At 63.3% G+C, this 19839-nt stretch overlaps 2 protein-coding genes across 2 annotated transcripts; both read left to right on the plus strand.

The window, feature by feature from the left end:
• The first annotated feature begins 413 nt into the window (after positions 1 to 413).
• NEK8 (NIMA related kinase 8) lies at positions 414 to 10332 on the plus strand. The gene is made up of 14 exons (XM_084299494.1): positions 414 to 466; positions 821 to 1026; positions 2058 to 2290; positions 3017 to 3148; positions 3338 to 3623; positions 4124 to 4296; positions 4496 to 4646; positions 5651 to 5727; positions 6925 to 7042; positions 7333 to 7483; positions 7689 to 7852; positions 8125 to 8283; positions 8450 to 8608; positions 10020 to 10332. The coding sequence occupies exons 1-14, from the start codon at positions 420 to 422 to the stop codon at positions 10046 to 10048; spliced, it is 2085 nt and encodes a 694-aa protein (XP_084155620.1). The 5' UTR covers positions 414 to 419; the 3' UTR covers positions 10049 to 10332.
• Positions 10333 to 14300: 3968 nt separating this feature from the next.
• TRAF4 (TNF receptor associated factor 4) lies at positions 14301 to 18740 on the plus strand (the record flags this gene model as incomplete). Its single annotated transcript, XM_084299500.1, has 7 exons — positions 14301 to 14443; positions 16417 to 16468; positions 16791 to 16895; positions 16982 to 17143; positions 17329 to 17490; positions 17569 to 17724; positions 18108 to 18740. The coding sequence occupies 7 exons, from the start codon at positions 14301 to 14303 to the stop codon at positions 18738 to 18740; spliced, it is 1413 nt and encodes a 470-aa protein (XP_084155626.1).
• Between the last annotated feature and the right edge of the window lie 1099 nt (positions 18741 to 19839).

Below are 19839 nucleotides of genomic sequence, written 5' to 3' on the forward strand. Positions count from 1 at the left end.
GCAGCACGGCCACACCGCATGGCTTGGGGGGGGTGGCAGTGCCACCGCTGTCCCTGTGCCCCTCTTTGGGGCAGGGGGGGCTCCCCCCAGTGCCAGAGACCTCCCCCCCGGTGCCAGAGACCCCCCCAGGGGGGTCCGAGAGGGGTCCGGGGGGGGCAAAGCTGGCTTGGGGAGGCGGCAGGGAGGGGATGGGGGCACCCAACAGCCAGGAGGGGACCCCTCGGTGGGGTGGGGAGCGGTGAGGAGCCGCCGGGGGGGGCTCCGTGGCCATAGAACGGCCCTAAAACGAGGTGGGGGGGGGGGGGGGGGGGGGGAATAACGGGCGCGGAGCAGGGAATTTTGTCCGCCCGCGGCCGCCGTAGAGGAACCCGGAAGTGTCTCCATGGAGACGGGGGGGGCCTGGGCCTGCAGGGGGAGCGATGGAGAAATACGAACGGATCCGGGTGGTGGGGAGAGGGGCCTTCGGGTGAGGGGGGACGGCTGGCGGCTGAGGGGGGCTGCGGGCGGAGCGGGGGGCTCCGGGGATGGGGGTGTGAGGGGGTGGGGGGCGGCAGGGCACCGCGGGGTGGTAGGCCGCAGGCCTCGTTACCATGGCAACAAGGCTCCGGGGCCCGTTGCCATGGCAACGCGGGGGTCAGTGTGGCACCCTGGGGTGGGGGCTGACCCTGGCTGTTGCCATGGTAACGGGAAAAGGGGGGGACATGGCACCCCCCCCGGGATGGGGAAGGGGTTGCCATACAGGCCCCGTTGCCATGGCAACGCGGCAGGCCAGGCCCAAGTGTCACCCCAGGGTGACACCCCCCACCCCGTGTCCCCACAGCATCGTCCACCTGTGCCTGCGCAAGGCCGACCAGAAGCTGGTCATCCTGAAGCAGATCCCCGTGGAGCAGATGAGCAAGGATGAGCGGCTGGCGGCGCAGAACGAGTGCCAGGTGCTGAAGCTGCTCAGCCACCCCAACGTCATCGAGTACTACGAGAACTTCCTGGAGGACAAGGCCCTCATGATCGCCATGGAGTATGCCCCAGGTGCGCCCCGCTCGCCCCTCGAGCCTGTGACAGCTCCAGGGGACACCGAGCATTCAGCTCGCCTTGGGTCCATCTGCTGTGGCCTCACTTTGTCCTCCAGAAACCCCCAGGACTACAAACGAGGCCTTCTGGAGGAGATATGGCCCTTATAGATCTTTCCAGAGCAGCATCTGTGCGTCCTGGTGGGTGCCAAGCTGACCAAGAGCCAAGTGGCTGGGCGCTGGCACAGGTTGCCCAGAGAGGTGCTGAAGTCGCCCTCCCTGGAGATCCTCAGAAGCCATCTGCTCGTGGGCCTGGGCAGTTGTCTGTAGTGAGCAGGGGGTGGACATGAGGACCTCCACAGGTCCCTGCCAACCCCCAGCCATCCCGTATTTCTGTGCTCACATGCCTTATGCCCGCTACTCCTAACAGATACAAAGAGATTTCTGACACCCCTGCCGATGATAAGTGTTCCACCATCTGCCCCGGGTTTGGGTTTCGCTTATGTTTCCTTTTGTCAGCTCTTGGCCACGCTGTTGGTCGCACAGATCTGTGTGGGAAGATGTGATTTCTAACGAGCCTTGCCGTGGAGTGTAAGATTAACTCAACATTTGCATGAGAGTTTGTTAAAAGTTTCACAGGAAACCTGAATCGAGACCTCTCCTTCTCGACAGGGGCCTCTCAGTGCCACGTGGCCTCTTGGACTGCAAGAATTTTTGTCTGCAGAACAGGCTTATCTTGTTCTGCCATCGAGGTTTGTGTCCTGACAGGGCTCCAGGAGCTGTAATTTTCGCGTTCCTTTTTCCTGCTGCCTTTGACAGTGTGTCAACAGCGACTTCTCCCTCGCTGTTTCTTCATCCCACCAACTGTGTTGCCATTGTTCTCCGCACGGTCTCGGGAGCACGGAGAGAACGTGCCACATGTCCCACCAGGACGTGTTCTTTCCCATGTGCTTGGCTCATTAAGATGCTAAATCCCCCACATTTTTAGGCTGGGCTCGTGCTGCCCCGTGCAGCCACCCTTGCTGACAGCCCTTGGCTGCCCTTTTGCAGGGGGCACGCTGGCGGAGTTTATTCACAAGCGCTGCAACTCCTTGCTGGATGAGGACACCATCCTGCACTTCTTCGTGCAGATCCTCCTGGCTCTTCACCATGTGCACACCAAGCAGATCCTGCACCGCGACCTGAAGACGCAGAACATCCTCTTGGACAAGCACCGCATGATCGTCAAGATCGGGGACTTCGGCATCTCCAAAATCCTGAGCAGCAAGAGCAAAGCCTACACGGTGGGTGGCCTGGCCTCGCAGGGGAGCTGCTTACAGCCACGGCAGCAGGCTGGAAATGCTGGGCTTCACTTGTGATGGTCTTATGGGAGCTGCTGTAGGAGTAAGGTTGGAGGTAGGATACTCATAGCAGTCCACACAGTGCTGTCTTGCTCCTCGGAGTTCATACAGGCTGGTAGCTTCGTGCCTAAATTTGTTGTGGTTCTTTAGGCTGCAGAAAAGTGGGCAAGAGCTGCCTGCCCTAGCCTGGGAGAGGAGAGGATGGGGTGTCTGAGCCCGCTGGTGAGGGTCAGTTGAGCTTCTCCTGCTGCCACCCTAAGGGATGGCGTTTGCAGGCTCATCTGACACACACCTGGCACCTGAATTCCTGCCAGTGCCCCTCTGTCCTGCCCTGCCTTAATCTCCTCTCTGTGCCTGGTATCATTCCCTACCTGGTCAGACCTGGCTGGGCGTTTATATCGTGCTCATTGATCTGGGTTTTGATTCTCTCAAGTGAACAGGAGCAAAATGAGAGGAAATCTGTGTATGTGCAAGGGAGGCCTCCAGGAGGCAAATCCTCATATTTTTTACCGAGATTGTCAGCCAGACATTGACACTGGGGAACAAACACCCAGCTCCCCTGAGCTTTGGTGCTCCAGCCAGTCAGTGCCCAGGGCTGTAAACCAAGCTGTTCTCCTTCCACCTTCCTGCCTTTCACAGCGTCGCTGTAGATTTCTCCATCCCTTTCAGGTTGTGGGAACTCCGTGCTACATCTCCCCAGAGCTCTGCGAAGGGAAGCCTTACAACCAGAAGAGCGACATCTGGGCTTTGGGCTGTGTGCTGTACGAGCTCGCCAGCCTCAAGAGAGCATTTGAAGCTGCGGTAAGACAGATCGGGTTTGCGCGCGGTGCAGGGAGCTGTGATCCCTTACAGAGGTGAAAATGCCTGCTTGGTTCACTCCTCGCTGCACCGGATGGTGTGAAGGCAGAGGGCAGTGCTGAGAGTGTCTTAAGCCTTGGCCTCGCCTCTGCCTGCCCAGCCACTGTACGTCTCTGTCTCGTTTTCTCCCAGAATCTCCCTGCCTTGGTGCTGAAGATCATGAGCGGGACGTTCGCCCCGATATCGGACAGGTACAGCCCCGACCTGCGCCAGCTCATCCTCAGCATGCTGAACCTGGACCCCTCCAAGCGGCCGCAGCTGAATGAGATCATGGCCCAGGCCATCTGCATTCGCCCCCTTCTCAACCTCTACACCGACGTGGGCAGCGTTAAAATGAGGAGGCAAGCGATCCTGCCACGGCTGCGTCCCTCGGGAGGGGCTGCCAGGGCTCACGACGCGTCAGACCAGCTCGTTGTCTGTGTTACAAGCCCCACAAAGGGTTGTCCCCGTGCTGTTCTGCTGCAGTACCCAAGGTGCAGCAGCTGCAGGCCCTGTGGCTTGTGGCCGCAGCAGGTGTGGGCTTGTCGTGGCGGTAACAGAGAGCTGGGAGCTCGGGGGGGAAGCACGCTGACACCGACTTCCCTTTCTCAGGTGGCTTAAAGCACCTGCCGAGGCAGTTCTGTGAGCTAGGCAGCTGTGGCTTCTGCTGTAGGTCTGCCCAGACCTTCTGGGGTAGCCCTGAGCTGGCGGTAAGGACTGGGCTTTCATTTGGCAGGCCTGAAAAGCCCCTGGCTCCGGTGCCAGCAGTGACCCACGGCCGGACGGGGGGACGAGTGAGCAGCGCCCGGCCACGGGGTGAGTCCTGGCAGGGGGCTTCCAAAAAAAAAACAAACTCTTCCTTGGGTGTCGGGGGGTCAGAGAGGCACTCGGGAGAGAGGATAGTAAGAAACGTCGCTGTTTGACCCGCAGGTGTTCGAGGTGGCTCAGCCAGGACGGGAATCCCTCCTCCCCTGTCGTCCATCTACACCTGGGGGAGCGGCATCACCACCCCGCTCCGCCTGCCCATGCTCAACACCGAAGTGGTGCAGGTGTCTGCTGGCAGGACGCAGAAGGCCGGGGTCACCAAATCGGGGCGGCTCATCATGTGGGAGGTGAGCCACGGGGAACCTGGGGTGGGCAGTGGCCACTGAGGGCTCCGAGGTGATTTCTGAGGAGGAGAAACTTCCCCTCACCACACAGGTCCTGGCCCTGCGTCCCCCAGACCACAGTCTAGTCCAGGACGTGGATGGCACTGTGGGAAGGGGCCTAACTTGATTCTCCTGCTCATCTCTTGGTGCTTCTCCTCTCCAGGCTCCCCCGATGGGTGCTGCAGGAGGCCCCTCTCTGCCAGGAGCCACCGAGCAGCTGCAGCCTCAGTTTGTTTCCCGTTTTCTGGAGGGCCAGTCTGGTGTGACCATCAAACACGTGTCCTGCGGCGATCTCTTCACAGCCTGTCTCACAGGTGAGCTGCTGCCGTGTGCCTTTGCCTGGATGAGTCCCAGGACTGCCTGGTTTGGTGCCTGGATGAGTCCCAGATGAGTCCCGGCCTGGTTTGGTGCTGTTACAAACACAGTGTGACAGCCTGGGCTACCTGCTCGGAGCAGAACTGGGAGATGCACTGGGCTGGGATGAAATGAAGGGCTCCGTGGCATGCTGTGGAGCATCAGGTGGGGTCAGGCACGAATCACAGGACCTCACATGATGTGCCGCTGATCAGCCAGGTCCCAAAGGTCCGTCTGGTATGGGGAAGGCAATAAATGCATTCAGTTTGTTGTCCTGCCTGCAGAGGTGTCACCTGAAGCCAGAAATGGCCTGAGCAGTGGGGCCTGGAGCGTGAGGAATGTCTGGGAACTTCAGGCATTTTCTGTCACGTACTGTGCAAGCATGACAGGGACACAGGCAGTGACTGGTGGGGACTGGCACGGCAACAAGAAGTCAGCACGAGGGGTTCCTGTGAGCTCCTGGGGGGCTGGTTGTCCTCAGCTGCAGGAAGGCAGGGTCTGACGCCCTGTTAAAGCGAGCCACGAGGCTTTCTGGCTGGGAGGAGAGCACGCACACCAACCTGAGGGAGCAAAACCCTCCCGGGGGTCCTTTGGGAGCTCTGTTTGCCCTTCTGCCGGGGCTCAGGGCGGTAGATGACAGACGAGCAACCCCACCAGCATGTGTTTGTCCTCCCTCCCCGTGGCGTTTCCTGCCAGCGCTCTGCTGGGCGGCTGCTCGCTGTGCAGCTCTGTGTATTTAACACCTTGCCAGGCCGTGCAGCCAGCAGCTCCTGCGTACACAGCTGCGCCAATGTTATCTCAGCGCCCCGCTATCACCCTGATGGTTGTTTGGCGAGCTGTCGCGGCGCATCGAGGCTGCTGCTCCCTGGAAGCTTGCTGAAGCCCCCACGGGCTGTGTGTGTGTGTTGCGTGCCTCTCAGGGCATCACGTGTACCACTAACACCACTTCGTTCTGCTTTCCCAGACCGGGGCATCATCATGACCTTCGGCAGCGGCAGCAACGGCTGTTTGGGGCACGGAAACTTCACGGATGTCAGCCAGGTTTGTCGCCGAGGGGCCGGGCACGCTGCTCCCCCCGGGGCAGGGGACGGATTGCGCTTTATCCGCCACGTGAGACGGCTCATCCCAGCGCCAGGGGTGTGCATCCCAGGCGTGCTCTGGCATCCGCAGCCCTCCCCCTCCTCTCCTCGTCGCTGCGGGTTTTAAAAAGCCCAACCTGCCTCTTTTTCTCTCCAGCACACCCCCCCCCGCCCCGCACAATGATCCCTTTGAGCGCGGGGGAAGTCAAGAGCTGCCTTGTGGTTGCTGTTGGCAGGCGCCCAGCTTGGAGCCTGCCTCCAGTCACACACCTGCCTGCTTCACTCTTGGCCTGCAGCTGCCAGGGTTCACTGAGAAAAGTTATTTTTCAAAAGAGCCAGTATTTAAAGAAGAGCTGTGTGTTTCCGATTGGCTCCCAGCGCCGGGGCTGAGGGGCTGTTGTTCCCTTCCAGCTTCTTCCTCGCCTGCCCTCGGATGTGGCAGCAGCCGATGGCTTCCAGCCGAGCCCGGGGACTGGTGCCATTTGTCTCTGTGGTCAGCTGGCTCATTTGTGCCTCGCTCCGGCCGGAGCTGAGCTGCTGGGTGTTTATTGCTTGGGGGGGGGGGGGGAAACCAATTGGGAGCAGCAGCCAGCTCCCAGCAAATGGTGCTTTTCACTTCAGGCACATAATGAGAAGGAGGCTTGCTGCGGCGAGGTGTCAGATCTAACAGCAGGTCACAGCAGGGGCTGGACGAACCGCGGAGATCGCCGTCTCCCCACGCCCTAACGAGGACGTGGCGATGGCTCACGGCTCCTCTGCACCGGAGCTTTTCAAGCCAACGCATCCTGCACCAAGCCCCTGCCTGCTCAGAGCGGGCGTTAACAGCCCCTGGCACTCCCCGCACGGGCAGGGGGGCGAATCCCAGCCCTTCGGCTCAACCTCTTCCCTCTCCAAACCGTTGTGCTGGCTGCTTTCTTCCGCCCCTGAGATGTTTGCGTTATCTTCTGCGCTGCGTGCACGTAGTCTCTTAAAACCCTTTGAAGGCTGTTTGGAACAGAAAAACAAAAAAAATTCGCCGGTGTTTGTGTTGGATGAAAACTGGGATGGTGCCAGCGCTGCGCTGGGGCTCGAGGGGAGGGGGGGGACAGGGTGGGAGGGATGGGAGCAGCCGGGCGGGCTGGGAGGTCTCGGCTGACGGCTGCTGCTCTTCCCCTGCCAGCCCAAGATCGTGGAGGCCCTGCTGGGCTACGAGATGGTGCAGGTGGCCTGTGGCGCGTCCCACGTCCTGGCAGTTTCCAACGAACGGGAAGTCTTTGCCTGGGGCAGAGGGGATAATGGTAAGAAGGGCTCTGCTGTGCCAAACGGGGCTCCTGCTTTCCGTTGCCTGCTCCCACGTGGCCCTGCTCGCCTGCAGTCCGCTCCAGATGTGCCAGGCTGGGTGGGTGTGGACAAGTTGCAGCTGCTTCATCACATACCAGGGCCCCCGTGCTCGGGGTTTCTCTGCTTTTCCTGGTGATAAGTCCCAGGCTGGGCTCTCGCAGGCAGCCCCGTCGATGCAGTGGCTCCTGGGGGTGTGCTCAGTTTGTGCCTTGCCCTCAGCTGTGTCCTGTTTTGTTCCTCCTGCCAGGTCGGCTTGGGCTGGGCACCCTGGAGTGCCATAACTCCCCCCAGCAGGTAGCAGTCCCACCGGAGCACGAGGCTCAGCGGGTCATCTGTGGCATCGATTCTTCCATGGTCCTCACAGTGAAGAACCAGATTCTCGCTTGCGGGAGCAACAGGTAGGGGAAACGAGGGTCTGGGAGACCTCAGAGCCTGCCTTACAGCTTCCTCAGCCCCTTGCTGCGTCCACCACGAAGATGGTCTCGAGAAGACCTCTCCGTGTGATGCTGCTCCTCAGCTTCTCACTGCTGGGGCTGCAGTTATGCTCGGGCAGGATTTGACGCTGGCTTCAGCCAGCTCTGAGCTGCCCTTTTCTCTTTGCAGGTGTAACAAGCTGGGCCTGGACCAGATCAGATCAGCAGAAGAACCTTCCCCGGAGGACCAGGTGGAAGAGGCCACCGTGTTCACGTGCGCCCAGTCAGCCCCCTTGAACCAAGAGCCGATTGTGTGCGCTGACATCGGTACGGCGCACTCTGCTGCGGTCACAGGTGAGGCGTGGGTGCCCAGACCCCTGAGAGGGGGCTGCCTTTGCTCTCTCTTCCTCCCTTTCTTGTAGATAAAAGCCTAAAAGAGGCTCAAGAGCCAGCCTGCTCCTAATACTGGAGCTCTGTGGAGTAGGATGCTCAGCATGGTAGAGAGAAAAGGGGTTCTGTACATCCTCGGGTGACACCCGTTCTTTTCTCCCATCTCTTTTAGGGGTTTGGGGCTTCCTTACATCCTTTGGTGACACCCCGTTTGTTTCTCCTCTCTCTGTTGTCAGCTTCTGGCCAGTGTTACACCTTTGGGAGCAACCAGCACGGGCAGCTGGGCACCAACTCCTGCCGCAACAGTCGCGTGCCTCACCTGGTGGTGGGGCTCCAGGCCATGAAGGTCACCGTGGTGGCTTGTGGGGACGCCTTCACCGTGGCCATCGGAGCAGGTGAGGCTAAAGTCCCCGCGTGCTGGGCTGCAGCAGGCCCTGACTTCCCTGTGCCTGGAGTTCACGTTGCTGGTTGAAGCAGGAGAAAGCTCCAGGTGGAGGGGAGGCAGTTCCCTGGTGAAGGCCACCGGGAGCCCTGCGTGCAGCCAGCTGTGTCCCTCTGCAGACGGCGAGGTGTGCACCTGGGGGAAAGGAGCCAGGGGACGCTTGGGCAGGAAGGACGAGGAGACGGGAGCGCCGCGGCCTGTGCAGCTGGAGGAGACGCATCCATACCTGGTGACCTCCGTAGCCTGCTGCCACGGGAACACGCTGCTGGCTGTAAAGCGTGAGTAGAGGCTTTGCTGCCGAGATTCCTGCTGTGAGAGCCCAGCCAGACACAATGCCTTGTGCCCAGAGCTGTGCTGAGCACCCCCGGCACATAGCTGTGCATTATTCCTGTCCATCTAGAGGAACAGAAATAACCTGAAGTGCAGAAATACTCCCCTTCTGCCTCACCACCCTGTGGCACTGCTGTTTTCCCCGGGCTGGGGGAGCAGAGAGGGGTGGCAGAGGCTGGCTCACGCGCTCCCAGCCAGGTGGGCTGGCCGGGCTGCAGCTGGTGGGGAGCTGGCCTGCCGAGTATCCCGAAAGAGCAGCCCTCTTAATTGCTGCTGCTGAAATAAGAAGCTGAGATTTGAGGCGTCGTTTTGGCTGCCGGCTCTCCCTTGTGGTTTGGAAAAGATAGCGATGGTTTTTGTGGTTCCTCTCAGCTGGGGCCAAAGGCAGCCTCGCTGCGTGGTTACAACGTGCCCGTGGCATCACCCTGCCCTTCCGCTGCCTGGGCGTACGATGGGAGCCTGGCCCAGAGTGCTGGAGGGGGCCTTTCTTCCTCCTCTGCCGGGCCGATTATGGCCTCGGCTCTGGGCTGAGGGATCCCAGCCCCAGCCCACTTCAAGGAGGCTAATTACAGCCCCGAGGGGAGGAGGCCCGCTGGCTGCCCCAGCGCAGCGGCATCGGTCCCGTTGCTGCCATGAGTGCCGAGCTCTCACGTGATGCGTGCTGCCGTGAAGGGGACAGGGGGAACAGCCAAGTCCCCGGGGCTCAGGAACAAGCGGGGAATTTGCCGTGGGAGCAAAATGCTGCAAGCTGCACCCCCGCTTCCCATGCTGGAGTCACACCGAGCTCTGGGCAGCTGGGCTGTGGGCTCCCAGGGGCTGAGCTCACAGAGGCTCGGCTGCGAGATTCAGCACCAGGGCTGAAGTTCTCACTTCGGGCTTTCACACAGCTCAGTCCCCTGGAAACCTCTCCGAAAAGAGCCCGAGCTGGCGACACGTTTGATGTTCCAGCCACTTTCAGGTCTGGCTGTGAGCTGGGAGGGGTGCTGGCACTGCCGAGCCGCGCTCCACCTTTGGGGCAGCAGTTGTGCACCGCTCTGCGGTTTCCTCCCATGTGGCCAGGGCTGTTTTTGACCGGCTTGGACTTGTGCCTGCTTTATTGTGAGACTGCTGCTGCGCCCTTTGCTCAATCCCACTGCAAACACTGGCCTGGGATAACTGGGAGAAGCCGGGCGTGCTGGAGAGGAGGAGGAAGGCGCGAGCCTCGAGATATTTCCTCCTGCTTGGGCTCTGCCACTGACGCTTCCAGGAGCAGCAGGGCAGGGTTTGCATTGCTCATCTGTTGCTGCAGGACACTCCTCGCTGCAGCTTCATCGAGCGCTGGCTGAGGGCTTATTCATGGTGTTGTTTTTTGTCTTTCAGCTGCCGTGGAAGAGTCACCTCCACAGTGAGCTGGAGGTGAGCGGGGCAGCATCCAGCCTCACCCTGCGGGTGCGGAGGCTCCGTGTAGCCTGCCTGTGCCGTGTCCCTGCGCCCAGAAGGGAGTAGCAATGACGGGGAGCTCCTGACGACGGTTCCCACGGAACCAGAGCTGGTCTCACATCACATCAACGAGGGTCGTTGTGAACCTGAAGTGCCTGAGAGCCGCTGCACTGGACCTGCCGTGGGGCAGACGTCCCTAGTACTGTCTCTGCCTTTGGTGGGTGACACTGGGGCTCTTCCCCACCCTGTTGGAAGTGCCTGTAGAAGCAGAAGGGCTCTCCTCTGCCGCTGGTGAGCACAGAGGTTGTTTTCCCCTGTGGAAACTGTCTCTGGTTACAAAGCCCGGGCTGACAGCTTGGTGTCTGAGAGAACTGTCAGCCTCTGCGCGGCAGTGTCTGGAGTTACAGCCCCAGGCACTACACTGGGTGACTAAGTGCAAACCTCTTTTCTAATTAGAGAAGTCTGGCCTTTCCCATCCCCCCCCTGAAAGCCTTCTGCCCGTTGCTCGAGCTGTTCAGCACGCTTTCAAGGGTCCTGGCCCGCTCGGCTGGCCGAACCCGGCGCGAGCAGCGTCACTCCTCGTGGTGCAGCGCAGCCGCCCTCCCGCAGTGCCCCCCAGAGCTCTCCCCTTCCAGCCCCGGGGAGCCCAGCTGAGGATCCTCCAGCTGATGTTTGTCCTCGGGCCCCTAAATCCTGCTGCTGACCAGCTCGCTGGCTCCCAGCCGAGCTAGTGGAAGGCAGCAGAACACAGCGAGCGATTGTCTCTAGGTGAAGTTTTTTAACCCAGATCTCCACGGGGAGATGATGAATTTTCACCAGGGATCCTTTCTGCAGGCAGGAGGGGGGCATATCACCGTGTCACAGACAGGAGTTACGGTTTTTATCTCCAGAAGGGTCGTTTCCTTTCCTTTCCTTCTTTTTTTTTTTTTTTTTTCCTTTTCTTTTTTTAACTTCTGTCTGCCCTGGGCCATTTTTTGATGAGCTTCTGTCTCTGATCTGTCTGACATTGCAAATGCTCTTGCCTTTCACATCCATCTTTGTGCTGTTGCCAATCTGTTGTGTATAAAGTCGGTGCTTTCATAAGCTGGCTGAGATGGAATCTCTCTAATTATTTTTGTGATTCTCTCCCGTCTTCAATGAGGGAAACCTCGCCGGGCTCTGCTAGGAGCCGACTGATCCCTCTGTCATGTGAGAGGTAATGAATTTCTGCAGCTCTCCCGCTCTTCCCTCCTTCGCCTCGCAGGCTCTGGCTGGGGAAGGGAGCAGGTCCCGTCCAGCCGGGAGAGGCGTGTGCAGTCCTGGCTGCAGACACGGCCTCCCTCTTTGGCTCCTGGCAGGGTGGGTGAATGGGTTTTTCCCCTGCCCTTTTTGTTTCTCGTGGAGCTGCCTTTTCAGGCGGTTACACCCTGCTAGCCCAGGAAGCCGGCTCGCGTTCAAAGGCTCTGCCGGTGCCTTGGCCCTCGCCTCTCGTGCTGCAGGTTACGGGGACAGCTCTGGCAGCCCTGCTGTCGGTGGAGGGGAAGGTGGAGCTGCTCCCAGACCGACCTGAGCACCGGGATAATTGCAGGGCTGGGGAAAACCACCTCGCAGCCCCTCTGGGCCGCTGTCTTTCCTCCTGTAGCAAGAGATCCTTCGTGGCTGTGCGGTGCTCACCCTGCACCCGCACAGCCCCTCTCTTGGGGCTCCCCTCAGCCCACACCACCTCCAAACACACCCCATAAGGAGGGATTCCTGCTCCAGCCTCACCAGGCGGGTGACAGGATTCTCTGCCACCCTTTGCCTCGCCAACAGTGACACCAAAATGCTTCTGCCCCCGGGCCACGTGCAGCATGGAGAGCCAGGCTCCTTGTTCCAGCACGCTCCTGGCAGCCCCCTCTGCCCTGCTGGCCTTGGGTGGGTTGTTTTATGGCTTAACAAGGGGCTTCGCACAGCACTGCTGGTTCTGAGGGTGTCACCAGCCCCAATATTGGGACATTTCCCCCCCCAGGCAGGGGGCTTGGTGCTGGGCTGGGGGTTGTGCACCGAGGGCCGGAGCCCTGGGGATTTTGCAGCCTGCGTGCTCGGTTCAGCTGTGAAGCCCGGCGAGATGATTTGAATAATTTAATACCGGGCTGTGACCAAGCCTGGAGAAAGGGTAAAGGAAACAAAGAGGCCCCCAGCCCCGAGCAACAATAGCTCTTGAAACGACAAGCCGAGGCACGTCCATGTGCCGGAGGCAGAGAGCAGCCCCGGCAAATAGGCCAGTTGCATTCCTCACGTCTGCTGCTTTGTTTCCCCGCAGAAGCTCCCGGTGAAAACTGCAGGTCTCAGGGCTTCTGCCGTGAGCCTTGCTTTGTCCCTGCACCCCGGTGCTGGAAACGCCTGGAAGAGCTCTGCTGCAGCCCAGGGGCTGAGCACAACCCGGGGCCGTGATGGGACCGAGGGCTCCCGGTCCTTGGTGGTGCATCCCTGATGGTGCTGACCTCACCTGGGTGCCCAGGTCTGTCCATTTACACCGAGGTCTGTTCATTTTCACTGAGGAAAAGCTGCCTGCAAGGAGGGCCGGGCATGAGGAGCCGCAGGCAGGCAGGCTCTGAGGGCTGCAGGTTCCCATGCCTGCTGAGCTGACCCGTCCCACTGCCCTCGGCCCCTTGCTGTCAGCAGGGAACGGCCAAAACGCGCCTGCTGCTCCCTGAGCTGATCTGGGTTGGTGCTGGCACCTGGCCTGGTCACAGCCCCGTTCCCAAGACGCTTCACAGCCACTGTCCATCCATGCATCCATCCATCCATCTGTCCGTCTGTCTGTCCAGCACCTCGCCTTCTGCGGGCACCGGTCCCCAGAACAGGGAGCGAGCTCTCCCCACTCTTCCCCCCGGGGCACAAGGCGCCGCCTTGGCTTCTTTGGAAGCCAGAGTGTCTGTTTTCTGGTTTTCTGTCCCTAAACACAAGGAAAAAGGGAAGGAAGGAGGAGAAGGAAACCTCCCCGAGCCCAGATGGGTCCGGGGGGGGACATCTCCCCTCTCCAAAGGCGAGGGCCCTGCCCGGAGGTTGAGTGTCGCCTTTGTGCGAGACAAACGCCGGGGCTGTGATGTGGAGTGCGGGGAGGGCTCTCATTAGGGAGAGGGGGGAAAGGAGGGGAGCTTTGTTTGCAGGGTCTGACACCTCCGAGAGCCATCCTGCCGGCACAGCCAGCGCCTTCTGATGGCTTTGTCAGCTCCGGGCTAATTAGCAGAGATGGCTCTTCAGCCAGGTTAGAAACGGAAAAATTGGGGAACATCAAAGAGATGGGGGTAATGGTGACAAAACTCCGCCTGGTCCGTGCCTGCTGGTGCAGGGCCTGCAGGACCCTCCTGGCCATCACCCCATCCCACAGCCGTGGCCAGGGATGGTTTTGGGATCGGACTGTGTCTCAGGGAGCTGGGACGGGTGTCAGGCAGTGGCTGTTTTTGTTATGTGTTTGGCTCTGGGGTGTGCTGCGACTTGGTGGCAGAACCAGAGGGACCCAGTCCTGCCCTGGGGGCTCCTGGCTCTGAGCAAACCCCCCCAGGAGAAACCAAATTTGAGCAGCCCCAACCCCCCGTGACAGCTGGCGGGTGGCACCGCTGCCAGCTCCCCGCGCTCACCCAGCTGTCTATTATTTTTTTTTTTTTTTTTTTAATTTAATTTTAATTTTTTGCACGTTGTGTTTCCAGGCTCAGGTTTACCCCACTGCTCCCCCCCCGACCGCGGGCTGTCAGCGTGTCGGGGCCCTTGGGAAAGCCCCGGGGGTGGCCAAATTTTTTTTGTGCTCAGCACACGTGGGGCCAAGCTTCGCCCAGAGCTTTTTGCCACCAGACCCAGGGGACAGGAGCCCCGAAACCTCTGCTAACTGGGAACCACTGCCATGGGGGGACTGGAACCAGTAACCCCAGCTGCTGGGAATGAAGCCCCCCTTGGGGCGCAGCACCAGCTCCCCCCGGTACCCCCTGCTGCCCCACAGCCCGCCCTCCATCCCCCCCACCCCTAAACCCCCTAAATCCACCCCAAACCCATCCAACCACCCCCGGGGGGGGGCGGGCAGAGGGGCTGGGGGCGGCGTGGCTGCGCTTTTGTCGCCGCCCCGGGGAGGAGCCGGGTGTCGGGAGCCGGGAGCCGGGGCTCGGGCAGGAGGAGGAGGAAGAGGAGGAGGAGGAGGAGGAGGAGGAAGGCTGAGCGGGGCCGGGAGCCGGCTTCGGGGCCGGGGGTGGGGTGTGTGGGGGGGCGATGCCGGGCTACGACTACAAGCTGCTGGAGCGGCCGCGGCGCCGGGTGCTGTGCCCGCTGTGCGGGAAGCCCATGCGGGAGCCCGTGCGCGTCTCCACCTGCGGCCACCGCTTCTGCGACACCTGCCTGCAGGAGTTCCTCAGGTGAGGACCCCCCCCCGGACCCCCCCCGACCCCTCCTTTTAACCCCGCCGGGATATCACGCAGGGTCCCCCCCCCACACTCCCCACCGCACCCAAGGGTGCGGGCGCGCACGATGGGTGCTGCAGGGGAAAAAGGGAGAGAGGGGGGGGGGGGGTGCAAGGCGGCCCCCCCAGGCGTGACAGCGAGCCGGGGGGGGGGCGAGGAGGAAGAGGAGGAGGAGGAGGAAGAGCAGGAGGAGGAAGAAGAGGAGGAGGAGGAAGGCCAGGCGAAGCGCCGCGCTCCCAGCACCCTCCAACATCCTGCCCCGGCCGCGCAGGAAGGAAGCAGCACCCCGGAGCCCCCCCAAAACCCACCCCCGGGAGCCCCTCGGGTCCTCCCCCCCCCCCCCACTTCTTTTTCCCCGTCCCCCTCCATCTCCCCCCCCCCGGGCTTGCTGCGCCCCCGGCCCCGCGTTCCGCCCGCCGCCGCCCCCGGCTCAGCCTCGCCCCGCTCCGGCGACCTTTGCACGGTCCCCGGGGCGGGGGGGGCGGGGGGGGGGCACCGGGGTGCCCGAGGCCGGTTTCGTAGAAACCGGGCGTTCCCGGGGCCGGTGCCAGGCTGTGCCTCCGCTCCCGCACCCACCCGGGGCCGTGGGGCTCAGTTCCGGACACGAGGGGATCTGTGCTTCCCCCCCAAACCCCCCCAAAAAACCCTTCTATTTGGGGTTTTGGGGGGGGTCCTGCCCCTTCGCCCCGGCTCACCACGAAGGTCAGAGGCAAGGACGGTGCCCCCGGTGCTGCCTCAGCACATTCCCTGCCCGGCCGAGCGTGAGGAATGGGGAGGCTTTGTCGGGGATTTGCGCCCCGGACCCCCGCCCCAATGGGGATTCCGGCCCCCGCACCCCGATACCGGGCAGGGCCAGTGCTGCCGCCCCGCTGCGTCCCCTCCCAAAGGCCATGGGGCGATGCCACCTCCCAAAAAGGGCCCTGGGGCTGCTGCTGGTGGCGGTGGTGGTCCCGAGGGAACGCCCAGCAAACACAGCGGGCACGTGGCAGAGCGGGGCTGGACGGGGCCGTGCCCCGAGGGCTCGCACCCCGCTGTTGACCCCATTATCCCTTGGTCCCCAGCACCGGGGCTCAGGGGCTGTTGGGGATGTCACCGAGCTGATCCCGGTGACATCCCAGGCCAGCACAAGCTGGTGGCACTGCTGGGATGGCCACAACATCCCGCAGCCCCTTGGCAGCCCCGGACACCCCCGTGCTTGCCAAGGGCACGCGGAGCGATCGGGGGCACGGGGCGACCTCGTCCCCTTCACATCCCTGCCTGTCCCTGCTGCTGTCCCCATGGGCAGCACCCCAAGCTTCCCACCCCGGGCACGGTGCCATGGGGTGACGGTGGCTCCCGGCCAGCCGTGCCCGGTGCCATTGGGCTCCCCGTTGGGCTCCGTCCCCATCCTGCGCCCAGGGCTGGCTCTTGGCACGAGCTCCCCCGTCCTGCTGGGGGTGGGGACGCGGCGTGCTGGGGGTACACGGCTCCATGTGCAGGGCCCAGCTGCAGGTCCCGTGTCCCCCCACCCCGTTCCCACCTCGCCGGGGTGGCTGGCGGGGCCGTTTCCTGGCGAGGGGCAGCCCCTGGGGCCGCGCATCCGGGCTGCACATCTGGAGCCCAGCTGCTGGCCCCGGCACCGGGGGCTGCCCTCGGCCCCCTCCGGCCCCTACCTCCATCCCGGGGAGGGGGTGTGAGGGGGCTCCAGATGGTGCCAACCCCCCCCGACAGCAGGGGGGCAGCCCGGGGGGCGTCTGGCGGGGGGGCATTTCCCAGCTCTGACAGATGGAGCGGCTGCCGCCGGGATTAGGGCTCCCCGAGGGCTGGATTTGGCACACGCCGGGTGGGCAGCACGGATGGGCTGGGGGCTGGGGGGTCCCATGGGATGCCGTGGATGTGTCACCGCCGTGCCCCAGCCCTGCCTGACCCCCGACCCCTTTCTCTTGCAGCGAAGGCGTCTTCAAGTGCCCCGAGGACCAGCTGCCCCTGGACTACGCCAAGGTGAGCCTGGAGCTGCAGGCACGGGGCCAGGGCACCCCGCTGGCAAGGGAACGTCCCCATGTCCCCACCGAGGGTCTCTGCGCCCCCCCCACTTGGCACGGCCCCGGTGCCTGGCACGGGTGCCCGTGCGGAAGCAAGAGCCCTTTGTGCCGCCGCGCTGGGAAACGGAAACCCACGGCCGACAAAGGGCGCTTGTTCGCGTGCCGGCGGGGGGATCCGGCCCCGGGCACCGTGCCCACGGCTCCCCGCTGGGCTTGGGGGGGGGCGAGGAGGGGGCCGGTGGGGGATGCTGACAGCCCGGTGCCGTCCCGTTGCCCAACAGATCTACCCCGACCCCGAGCTGGAGGTGCAGGTGTTGAGCCTGGCCATCCGCTGCATCCACAGCGAGGAGGGCTGCCGCTGGAGCGGGCTCATCAAACACCTCCAGGTAGGAGCTGGTGGGCAGGAGAGGAGCGGGGCTGCGCCTCGGGGTGCTTTAGAGCCCCCCCCCTCTGACCGTCCCTGCGCCCCCAGGCCCACCTCGGCACCTGCGCCTTCAACGTCGTCCCCTGCCCCAACCGCTGCAGCGCCAAGCTGAGCCGCCGCGACCTGCCCGAGCACGTGCAGCACGGCTGCCCCAAGCGCCGGGTCAAGTGCGAGTTCTGCGCCAGCGACTTCACCGGGGAGGCCTTCGAGGTGGGCACCGGGGTGGGGGACACGCCGGGCCGGGGAGGGGACACGCAGATGGCTGGGGGGGGGTAGCAGGGTCTCAGGGGGTGCAGGGTGGCCGTGGGGGACCCGGATGGGGGACACCGTGGGGACAGATCCTGGCTGTGGGGACAGATCCTGGCTGTGGTTGGTGACGCTGCTGCGGTCCCCAGGGCCACCAGGGGACGTGTCCCCAGGAGAGCGTGTACTGCGAGAACAAGTGTGGGGCCCGCATGATGCGGCGCCTGCTGTCCCAGCACACCCTGGCCGAGTGCCCCAAGCGCACGCAGCCCTGCACCTACTGCGCCAAGGAGTTCGTCTTCGACACCATCCAGGTGAGACGGGGCCCGTGGGGATGAGGCCACCCCGATGGCTCTCGGTGCCACCACCTGACCGCCGTCCTCTGTCCCCAGAACCACCAGTACCAGTGTCCCCGGTACCCCATGCCCTGCCCCAACCAGTGTGGGACACCCAGCATCGCGCGGGAGGACATGCCCAGCCACCTGAAGGAGAGCTGCAACACTGCCATGCTGCTGTGTCCCTTCAAGGAGGCTGGCTGCAAGCACCGGGTAAGTGTGGCCCCAGCCCCGTGCCAGCGTCCCCGTCCCCATCCCATCCCGGTGTCCTTACGCCACCAAGTGCCCCGCAGCATCCCCACAGCTCTCCTGCCCTGACGTCTGTCCAGTTCCTTGTGGGGTTCCTGCCACCTGGTGTCCCCATCCTGTCCTGTGTCACTTTGCCATCCTGGTGTCCTCCCCGTGCCATCCCGGCTAGATGTCCCCGTGCCATCCCATCCAGGTGTCCCTGTGCCACCTCTTTCCTGTCCCACCCCTTTGTCCCTGTGCAGCCCTGCGCCACCCCTCTCCGCCACCCCCATTCCCCAACTCCATCCCCGCGGCCCCCTCCTCCTTCCCCATCCCACCCCCCGCTGACGTCCCCGCCGTCCCCGCAGTGCCCCAAGCTGGCCATGGGCCGGCACCTGGAGGAGAGCACCAAGGCTCACCTGGGCATGGTGTGCGCCCTGGTGAGCCGGCAGCGCCAGGAGATCCTGGAGCTGCGGCGCGACGTGGAGGAGCTGTCGGTGAGCAGCGACGGGATCCTCATCTGGAAGATCGCCGACTACGCCCGCAAGCTGCAGGAGGCCAAAGCCCGCAGCAACTACGAGTTCTTCAGCCCCCCTTTCTACACCCACAAGTACGGCTACAAGCTGCAGGTCTCGGCCTTCCTCAACGGCAACGGGAGCGGCGAGAGCAGCCACCTCTCCGTCTACATCCGCGTGCTGCCGGGCGAGTACGACAACCTGCTGGAGTGGCCCTTCTCCTACCGCGTCACCTTCTCCCTGCTGGACCAGAGCGACCCCTCGCTCTCCAAGCCCCAGCACATCACCGAGACCTTCCACCCCGACCCCAACTGGAAAAACTTCCAGAAGCCGGGGAGCTCGCGCGGCTCCCTGGACGAGAGCACCCTGGGCTTCGGCTACCCCAAGTTCATCTCCCACGAGGACATCAAGAAGCGCAACTACGTGCGGGACAACGCCATCTTCATCAAGGCCTCGGTGGAGATCCCCCAAAAGATCCTCGCCTGAACCCCGGATTTGGGGGGGGGACAGGGGGCCACGAGCTGCACGCCCAGCCCGGGCTGACCCCCACGGTGCTGAGCCCCCCGCCCCGGTGCTGGGGACCCCGCGGTGGCCGCGCCGGCGGCTCTCAGGGAGGCGGTGGGGGGGCTGCCCCCGTGCCCCCCGCTGGGGCTGGGACCCCGCCGTGCTCGGTGCTCAACCCCTTCTCAGGTGCCCGGGGGGTGCCGGGGGGCTGGGCCCCCCCAATTTCCTCGCTGGGGTGCCCGGTGGCCCCCGCCAGCCTTGCTGGGGACCCAGCTTGGGTCCCCATTGCCCAGAGCCATATTTTGTAAGCCGGTGCCCCCCGGGAGCACGTTTGTTATTTATTACCCTGGGCCGGGGCCCGATGCCCCTTTCCCTGCCTCTTTTATTTGTTTTTGGTTTTTTTTTCAATAAACTGTTCTTGTATTTATTAGGGCTGCCTGGAGCTCCTTCCTGCCCCCCCCCTCCCCGTGTCTGGGTGCCACGTCCTGGGACAGCACCGGGGGGGGGCTCCACGTCCCCAGTGCCTCCCCACAGGGGGGCTGGGGGGCACGGCGTGGGTAATCCCTGACCCACATCCCTGCGGCAGACGGGCTCGGGTGCAGACGGTTAATTCGGTAATCACCGGTTTGGGGGGGGCACCAGGCCACCCCTATTATCCTGCAGCCCCCCTCCGATGTCCCCCCCCCCCCAGCCCTTCGTTAGCTCAGGGGCAATCAGCGCTCCAGGGGAGGCAATAATTCGGGGCAGACGGGGGGCGGTGGGTGGCCGTGGGGGTGTTGGGGTGGTTTGGGGGGCTCGGCTGGATCAGGCCCCATGGGGACCCCCCCAGTAACCCCAGTATTTTGGGGGGGTGCTGCCCCCAGTCCAATCCCATGGCTGTGTTCATGCTACCCCACTGGACGTGGTGCCCCCCAAACTGATCCCAGCTGGGCTGGGGGGCACACAGGACAGCCTGACCCGCCCCGGCCCCCCCCCAGCTGTCCCAGTGCCACACTGGTGCCCAGTGCCAGCTGTACTGGTGCCCAGTGGCCACTCACACTGGTGCCCAGTGCCAGCTGTACTGGTGCCAAAAGCCAGCGCT

The sequence above is a fragment of the Netta rufina genome (assembly GCF_964035555.1).
Source record: "Netta rufina genome assembly, chromosome: 21".
NCBI lineage: Eukaryota > Metazoa > Chordata > Aves > Anseriformes > Anatidae > Netta > Netta rufina.